Below are 8,899 nucleotides of genomic sequence, written 5' to 3' on the forward strand. Positions count from 1 at the left end.
TGCCTTTGATACACTCAATAGCAAATTTACCGGGCTATTATCACTAATAAGCAGAAATAAGTAATATCTCTCAGAGACTTCTATGGGCTTAATGTGTCCTTTAAAATAAAGTTTTTTAACATCACTTAATTCCCCTTCTGTCTTTGTCTCTCCTACAGCAGAGCTCCCTGGCGATTGCACAGCTACACCTGGGCGCCAGCGAGGGCTCTCCCGATCCCCTCGGCCTCCCAAGATCTTTTCTCCCCCTCTCTTGTTTGTTGTTTTGTTTAAAGCAAGGCCAAAGTGGATGATTTTAAGTGTCTAGGTGGTCCTGCAGGCAGCACTGAGCCGAACCATTTCCGGAGAGGAGAGGAGAGGAGAGGAGAGGAGAGGAGAGGAGAGGAGAGGAGAGGAGAGGAGAGGAGAGGAGAGGAGAGGAGAGGAGAGGAGAGGAGAGGAGAGGAGAGGAGAGGAGAGGAGAGGAGAGGAGAGGAGAGGAGAGGAGAGGAGAGGAGAGGAGAGGAGAGGAGAGGAGAGGAGAGGAGAGGAGAGGAGAGGAGAGGAGAATAGTTAAAAAAAAAAGGGAGGAAGAGAGATGAGGAAGAGAAGAGAAGAGAAGAGAAGAGAAGAGAAGAGAAGAGAGAGAAGAGAAGAGAAGAGAAGAGAAGAGAAGAGAAGAGAAGAGAAGAGAAGAGAAGAGAAGAGAAGAGAAGAGAAGAGAAGAGAAGAGAAGAGAAGAGAAGAGAAGAGAAGAGAAGAGAAGAGAAGAGAAGAGAAGAGAAGAGAAGAGAAAAGAAAAGAAAAGAAAAGAAAAGAAAAGAAAAGAAAAGAAAAGAAAAGAAAAGAAAAGAAAAGAAAAGAAAAGAAAAGAAAAGAAAAGAAAAGAAAAGAAAAGAAAAGAAAAGAAAAGAAAAGAAAAGAAAAGGAACTGGGGCGAGGGGAGCTGCGGGGGGAGCGGGCCCGGCGGCAGGAGTGACTCGGGCCCGAGGCCGCGGTGCTCCGCTCCCCGCCCGGCCCCGCTCGGCTCCGCGCTGCCTGCGCGGGGTTCCGCGGGTGCGGGCGAGGCTCCGCAGCGAAGCCCAGCCCGGGACAGCGCCCGGCCGCGCACCCAAGGCGTGGTGCGCATAACCCCTCGGCCTTTGTTTAATGATTTTATTGAAAGAAGGAGACAGTTGTGGGGAAACAGGTTTGACAAGGAGCTGCATTTCCCCCTCGAGGGAATAGCTTTTTTTCACCTCTCTCTCTCTTTCTCTCCCCCTCTTTCTTTCTGTTTTTGGTTTCCCTTTGACATCAAAGTCAGTAATCGGTTCATTGCAGTGTCAAGATCATTATTTAATTTATTTATCTCCACGAGTTAAATAGCTACACACCTGCAACCGGGCGGGAGGGTTGGAGGGATAACACGGCGCAGGGAACGGGAACGAAACACGACGAGCAGAGGCTGCGGAGGGGCGAGCGGGGTGGGAGGGGGACGGCGAGGCAGCGAGGAAAAGAGAATGAGAAACAGGAAGAGAGAGAGAGTAAAGAGAGAGGGAAATAGGAAAAGAGAAAGAGAGAGGGAGAAAAAGAAGGAGAACGGAAGGAGAGAAGGGGAAAACGTGAAATGGAGAGAGAAGGAGATGGAATTAATAAATAAAGATAAGAAAATAAGGTTAAAAGGAAATCAGGAAGGAAGGAGTGAAAAGGGAAAGAAAAGGGAAAGGAAGAAAGAAGAGAGCGAAAGAAAGAAGGAAAGTAGGAAGGAAAGATCTCCGCCAAAGTTTCCAGCCCTGTCGCTCCGCGCTCCCCACCGAGCCCCGATGTTTCCCCGAGGCCGCGGCCCCCACCGAGCCGCCGGAGCGGCCCCGAGGGTGGCGGGGCTCAGGGGTACGGGGCGGCCCCCAAAGCTCGGCCGCGGTGGGGAGCGGGGCACGGGCGCAGGGCCCCCGCTTTGCCCCGCGGCCGGCGTGGCCCGGGCGGGCCGGGGCCGGCGCTCCCCCCGCCCGGCTCTGCCTCCGACCATTGTCAGACTAATGCGGGTGGATGTCGGAGGACACTGAGCTATCGGTGTTATCAGCCGGGCTGACAGCGCCTGTCAGCTGGGGTTACATCAGCGCCCGCCGCCGCCGCGCCGCCCCACGCCGGCCGCATCCAGCCCCGCGTGTCCCAGCGGATCGTCCCGCGGCTCCCAGGCCCTCCCCAAGCCAGCTCCTTTAATTGTCCTCATTTGTAAGAGCCGTTTTGTCATGCTAAACAAGGCTGGAGCAGCCATTCTAACCTCTCCTTTCAGCCCTTTTCTCCTCTCCCCTTTTGTTTACCTTCGCCTGATCTCTCATTTATTTATCTATCTATTCTTCCCCCGCTTACCCTCCCATTCAAGCCCCATGTATGTTAATTGTGTTACGCCGTTTAATTCTAACATCGGTCTCCAAAGAGCACTTAATGAGCAAAGCACATCCAAACACGCAGCGCTCCGGCTATTCAGCCCCTCCAGACGGATCCTCTGCCTCTTCCCCCTTCCCCTTGTCTCTGCCCCGCGACTCCCTCCCTTCGCCAAGGAAAGAGCACCCCAAACACCGCTAATTGATCCGCACAAATTGCAAACCACCCCCTTCCAGCACCGCCAAAGCTTCCCTCCCCGCTCCAAATATTCCCTCGCACCGCTAAAACTTCAACGCCGCGGAGGCAACTCGGGAAAAGCCGGTTCCCCGACGGGACGGGACGGGGCGGGGGGAGCAGCCCCCCGCAGGCCCCCGGCTTCGCTCCGCTCCATCCCGTCTTTCCGCAAGTTTTCTCCGCCCGCAGCCGCGTTTCCCCGACGGGCTCCGAGCGGAGCCCGGCACGGCACGGCACGGCTCCAGAGCGGCCCCGGCCCGGGGAGAGCCGGGGGCTGCGGGCAGGGGTCGCTCCCGGCGCGGGGGCAGCGCCCGCGGCCCCCGGTGTGGGACGCGGGGCTGCGTCCCCGCACTCACAGCACGCACTTGCCTCGTTTGATGACAGATTGTCTTTATTCAAAACGGCTTTGTTCAACAAATGAAAAGGTTTAACGAGGTAAAATCCTGCCGGATACATCTTAGTTTCTGTTTCTTCTTGCCCAAGACATTGTGAAAACATATTTAAATTGCCATCGGTTTTTATTCGGTTAGTAGTAGTAGTAGTATTAATTTTTTTACAATTCTACTGCCTGACTTCATACCTGACGCTCTGTCTAAAGTAAACTTAGATCTAGTCTCACTGGATCACACAAATTTAAGGACTATCTCTTTTAAATTAAGCAAACACTATCATAGGTTTTAAATATAAATGTTTCTCCCCTTCTTTTTTTTTTTTGTCTTTTTTTTTCTTTTTTAACTTTGAAGAGCCTTTTTTCTGACATGAAAAGCAATTTTACCTAGTAGTACGTGGTGGCAAAATATATATATATTTATATATATATAACACAGCTGATCTCGTTTTTCAATGTGCAAAAGGAAAACAACGAGGAAAAAAAAAATAAAATCAGAGTAAGACCGGGACTTCCCAAAGTCAAGTCCAAGTGACATGAGACCCTGGAGAACTCATAGACATTAAGAGAATAAATAAAAATCGAAACCGCCTCTCCTTTTTTTTTTTTTTTTTTTTTTTTTGTCTTTTTCTCCCCGCTTTGTCCCGAAAGGGCAGTTCAAGGTTCGCTTTGCTTTTCTGTTTTTAAACACATTTACAACTCTTACAAGTGCCGGGCTCCTATCTGCCCCCGCGATTGCAGATCCCCCCCGAGCCTGGGGCCAGCTCTCGTGGCGAGCTTTAGGCGAGAGCATCTCCGAGGCAGCGTCCGCGTCTGTCCCGGCCCGGCGGCGGGCGGCAGAGTCCTGGTTCGGGTGGCCTTTTGCTCTTGCAGGTTTTATGTACATGCACACACGGAGGAATCCCAGTTCCAGCTGCCGGCCGGGGTGGGGGACACACGCACACACACACGCCTGTGGGGGTGTGGGTGGGTGGGTGTTACATGGCAGTCGCGTGTGCTGAAGAATAGGGGTCTATCCCAGTCTTGGTCATGCCTGGGAATAATATGTAGGCAACTGGAGGTTGCAAACTGGAAGCCGACCAAGCGGTACAGTTACATGGCACGACATAGCCCGGGTTAGTTGGCGAGGGGTGAGTGTGGGTGTGTTGGCTGGGGCAGCTCAAGCTGCCGAACGCCCCGTTCTGGTATCCCAAGGTGGAGGCGTAGGGCAGGGTGCTGGTGGCTAAGGTGTGAGGAACCTCAGTCATCTTCTGAATGGCGCTGGAGCTGAACTGGCTGGGGTCAAGTAAGGAGTAAGGTGCTGAGGTGGGAGGCAGGAAAGCCCTGGCCTTCTCCGGGGAGCTCAGCAGCGAGTCAGTGGCCCCCACGGGAAGCCCGGCGGCCTTTAAGGGATCTGTTTCCCCGAGGTAAGGCAAAGGGAAGACATACCTGTCCTTTTTCAGCAGGTTCTTGGGCTTGCGCCGGGGCCGGTACTTGTAGTCGGGATGCTCCTTCATGTGCTGCGCCCGCAGCCGCTTGGCCTCGTCGATGTACGGGCGCTTCTCCGCCTCGGAGAGCAACTTCCATTCCGCGCCCAGCCGCTTGCTAATCTCCGAGTTGTGCATTTTGGGGTTCTCCTGGGCCATCTTGCGCCGTTGGCCGCGGGACCACACCATGAAGGCGTTCATGGGGCGCTTGATGTGGTCGCTGGGCTTGGACATGCTTCGGCCGGGCGGGCGGGCGGGCGGCTCTGCGGGGCGCGGCGCGGCGGCTGGGGGCGCCGGACGGCGGCGGCAGGACGAGGGCGAGGAGGAGGAACGGCGGGAGAAGGCCGGAGGAGCCGGAGGAGCGGCAGGAGCGGGCTCAGCTGATCATCACAGGTCCTCCGCCAAGGCCGTCCCCGGCGGGAGCAGTGCCGGGGCGGGGCGCGGAGCAGCGCGGAGCGGCGCGGAGCGGAGGCCCGCGGGGCCCGGCGGGCACTAGGCGGGCGGGGAGCCGCCGGGCGCAGCACCGGGCCGGCGGTGGGGACGCGGGGCGGTGCGGGGCAGTTCAAAGGCGCGGGGCTGCGGCGGGCAGGCTGACATAGCGGCAGGGCGGTCACAGTGCGGCCGGGCGCCCAATCAGCGCGGAGGGGGCCCGCTTAAAAAGAGAGGGAGAGAGGAAGGGCGAGAGGAAGAGGAGGGGAGGGGACAGAGGAGGGAGGAGGAGGAAGGAAGGAGGGGACAGGAGGAACCCCCACCCCCCCCACCCCCCCCCGCCTTCTAACGCGCGGATTAAAAGGACGGCTTTTGTGAGTTGCTGCGCTAATAACAGCTGTGGAGGAAGGGGGAAGGAGAAGGGAGTCGTCCCCATCTTCCTCATCTTCCCCCATCCCTGGGGTGCGCGGAGCGGGGCCGGTCCCGGCGCCCTCCGGGCTCCGCCGCCGCCGCCGTCGGGGCTGCGAGCGCTGCGCTCCGCCGTGCGCCCACCGCTGTCCGCTTGCCCCCCGCTGCCCCCGCCTTCCCCGCGCTCCCGGTCGCTCTCTCGCTTCCCCAACCCCCGCCTTCCCCGCTCCGCAGCTCCGCTTAACCCCGGGAGCCGGCCCGCGTCCCGGCTTGCTTTGAATAATTGCCTGCCTCCCGCGAAACGCCCGTGGGGAAAAAATTTATTAAATGGAAACAATTGTCCCGGCTCCCGTGGGGGACCGCGTTTGTTCCGGGCTTATTGGTTTTTAGCACCTGCTTTGGTTAACAAACCTGCTCCGAAAAGGCCCCCCCGGGCCGCCCCCTGCCCCCGCCCGCCCGCGTCCGACAGCGACCGGAGAGAGAAACGAGATGTCGGGGGGTGCGGCCAGCCCGGCCCCTCCGGGGTCCCCCCGCGCCTCTCCGCCCGAAACTTCGCCTCCTGCCCGAGGGGAGCCGCCGCCGCGGGCCGCCGCTGCGGGGGGGCTCTCGGCTCCCCCACCCCGTCCAAATAATTTTAATAATAATAATAGAATAAACCACCTTCGCCCTTATTTCCTCCTTCTTCGCAATAAATGACTTTCATTTCCCGGCAGAGCCCTGTGCGTGCGGAGCCGGGGAGGAGGAGAAGGAAGATGAGGAGGAAGAAGAAGAAGAAAGGGGCCAAGGATGTGGAGTCCGCTCACCTGGACGGGGCCGGCAGCGCCCGAAGCTTTGGATCTGCTGCCGCCGGCTCCGTCCCAGAGGCTTTTTTCGTTGTGCCCAGAAATGCGCCACGAATTTCCCAGCCCGCACCAGGACCCCCTTGCCCAGAGCGGGGGCGGCGGGCGGGACCTCCCCGGGCGGGATCCTTCCGCTACGGCACCGCTTCTTCCTCAGGGAAATGTGCCCCCATCCCAGGGTGGGATCCCCCGAGCTTCTCCCCACCCCCAGCAGCCGCTGATGTTCATATGGGACCCGCAAACAAAAAAAAGGTGGGTGCAGGCGGCCCCTTCCTGCAGCTGTCCCCCCAGGGTCGCCTGCGACGTGGCCCATTCTCGGGGACCTGCGTGCCACGCGTGGTCCCGGTGACCCGGCGGGACGGTCGCCACGGGCAGGGGCTGGGCTGCCCGAGCGCTGCTCGCCCCGACAGGCGCTGCGGGCTCGGTCGTGGCCATGGTAGGGTGACACGCGTGGAAACTTATTTTTTTACTCCACCTTTTCCGTGGAAACAGAGCTATCGGCAGCCCCAGCTGCCGGCGCGTTGCCCCGCGGAGCTGCCGCGCTCAACATCCGCGAGGGAAGCGCCTGGAGCCGCTGCCCCTCTCCTCAGCACCGTGTGCTTTCCCCTCCGACGGTTAAAATACAAAACTCCCTTCGCTTTTATTGTTTCTTTTCAAATTCTTCGAAGGAGAGGGAGAAATTGTATCGCTCGTCATCCCTCGGCAAGATTAAACGAGAGGAGCCGGGCGTCGTTCTCCAAAATCCGGGTAGCAAATCGTTCGGGAGGGAGCGATGGCTCGCAGGCTCTGCCTGCTCCCGAAAAGTCTTTCCAATCAGTTAATGCTGCTTCGCAATATTAATGATAAAAAATCGGCAGCCCGGCTTTCATTGGCTGCTGCCTCGCCGTGCTGCAGCACACACGCTCCATCAGCTCGGGGCATTTCGGGCTCCGGTTTGTTCATTTACATCCCATAAATGCCCTCGCTTAAAAAAAAAAAATGGGAAAAGAAAGATTTCCTTCGAGATTCCAACGCTTCCATCCTTAAATACTTAAATACTTCCATTTCCCCCCTAAATCCTTTCTCCTGGAAGGGTATCTATTGAAGTTGTACAGCCTCCCAGGGTTGGATTTTACAAACTTTGTACCCTTTTTGGGTTTGGTTTTTTTGGTTTTTTGTTTTTGTTTTTTTTTTTTTTTTTCTTGAGGAGGGCAGCAATTTGCGGGGCGGTGATTGAAATCCATTTCTCCCCACCAGCTTGTTTAGACACCAAAACTAATGGTGCGATTATTATTCCTGAATGATATCATGATAATGCAGAGAGATAAGAATGGCCTGATAGGGAAACATTAAAATTATATTCTTGGAGATAGTTCATTTGGAGTAACTTTAAATTAGATGAGATCATGTAGCCCGAGATCCAGTATCAGCATAAATAGAGCTGTATTTCTGCCTTCAGCCTCCTCCTGCTCCTCCTCGCGGGAATCACGGTCGGGCTTGCAACTGCCAGAAGTGAGAGGTGAAGAGCACCTAGAATTTGAAAATATCCCCCAATTCAACTTTATTTAGGAAATAATGGATCTTTAAATAACTTTATTATTTTTATGCTTCAGGGCACTGGGAAAGGGAGGGGATTTTTAATTGATTTTTAATTGAAGGAAGCACATTTTGGAAAGACTTCCAGGTTTCTGGGGCTTTTCAGAGGCACTGAGGATGCAGGTCCCGCTTGCTGTACTGCGGGACTTGGTGAAAGTCCCACAACCAGGAATGCTTTTTCCAAATACCCGTAATTAGCTCAGTGCACAGAATCCCACCAGGCATTGCCAGGGATGATTTTATTCCTGCTTTTCCCTCATATCTGGTTATTTTACATGCAAGTGCACACATACATTTTATTATGCGTGTGCCACATATTAAAAAAGACCCTTTTAATCACATGCCATCAAATAATATTTTCTGGGAGAGATATATGGAAAATATATGCACAGAGCAGCTCATCCAGGCAGCAGCACTGATGTGTTCACAGATACTGTGCAGAACTGGATACTTACAGGTTATTCTTTCTGCATTTTTACAGTGTTTCTTTTTCAATTTCATCCCCCCCCACCCTGAAAAAGGCATTTATTCAACTCCAGCTATAAACAGTTACAGGGATCCAGCCCCCTGCATGGAGAGATTTAATGGAGCAGGTCACTGCCCTGTGCATCCCTGACAGAAGAGGGGAGCAGTGATGGATGTGGCAGATTGGATCATCCCACGAGCTGCTTGCTCACACTGGCCAACAAGAGATGCTCCCTGGGAAGGCACCACCTTCCATGGGAGAGAGCTGGAGGATAACTTGCTTCAAAACTAAAGATTCCCCCCGGATTAGGACCTGAGGCAGAAGTTTACAACCCTTTCCAAACTTAATTTTTGTTCTGCACATTTTATCCGTGTGCGATTCCCATCCCACCCCTTCCTTTAGCTCAGTGCTCTGTGTGTTTAGCTCTCATTCCTCACAGGTGATGTGTCCACTGCCCTTTTGCAGCACCATTTATAGTTGTGGCTCACTGTTAACGAGGAAGGTGATGGATATTTGCAGGGATTTCCCTCCTGGCTCGGGCTCCCTGCAGGTGACAATCCTGTGGTGTGGCCAGTCATCCCGGGGAGCCGCCAGTGCTGTGAAACCTGTGCCCTGCTCCCTCTGTGGGCAGGTACAGCGCTCTTCACTGGGGTGATCAGGTCCTAATCAGTGAGCCAGTGCAATGTCTGACAGAAAAAATATGCCTCAAATTATACCAGCCTTCCCAGAGCACCAAATTCAGCACAGTTGTGGA

The 8,899-nt window shown here is 55.2% G+C and overlaps 1 protein-coding gene across 2 annotated transcripts; it reads right to left on the reverse strand.

Moving 5' to 3' along the window:
* Positions 1–2,943: 2,943 nt before the first annotated feature.
* On the reverse strand, positions 2,944–4,977 carry SOX14 (SRY-box transcription factor 14). 2 transcript variants are annotated; one of them, XM_053952315.1, is made up of 2 exons: positions 4,391–4,977; positions 2,944–3,995 (listed from the first exon to the last, which is right to left on the reverse strand). In XM_053952315.1, the coding sequence occupies exons 1-2, from the start codon at positions 4,660–4,662 to the stop codon at positions 3,839–3,841; spliced, it is 429 nt and encodes a 142-aa protein (XP_053808290.1). In that variant the 5' UTR covers positions 4,663–4,977; the 3' UTR covers positions 2,944–3,838. The 2 variants fall into 2 exon arrangements, with proteins under 2 accessions (XP_053808290.1, XP_053808289.1); XM_053952314.1 differs by having other exon boundaries at positions 3,852–4,237.
* Between the last annotated feature and the right edge of the window lie 3,922 nt (positions 4,978–8,899).

The sequence above is a fragment of the Vidua chalybeata genome, chromosome 10 (genome assembly GCF_026979565.1).
Source record: "Vidua chalybeata isolate OUT-0048 chromosome 10, bVidCha1 merged haplotype, whole genome shotgun sequence".
NCBI classification, from domain to species: domain Eukaryota; kingdom Metazoa; phylum Chordata; class Aves; order Passeriformes; family Viduidae; genus Vidua; species Vidua chalybeata.

What these genes read in the sequence shown, in the direction of transcription:
- SOX14 (XM_053952314.1), bottom strand. Translation starts at nt 4,662, where the DNA reads ATGTCCAAGCCCAGCGACCACATCAAGCGCCCCATGAACGCCTTCATG. An exon ending in AACCTGCTGAAAAAGGACAG is followed by an intron (nt 4,238 to 4,390) that starts GTATGTCTTCCC and finishes ACTTGACCCCAG; the next exon opens with CCAGTTCAGCTCCAGCGCCA.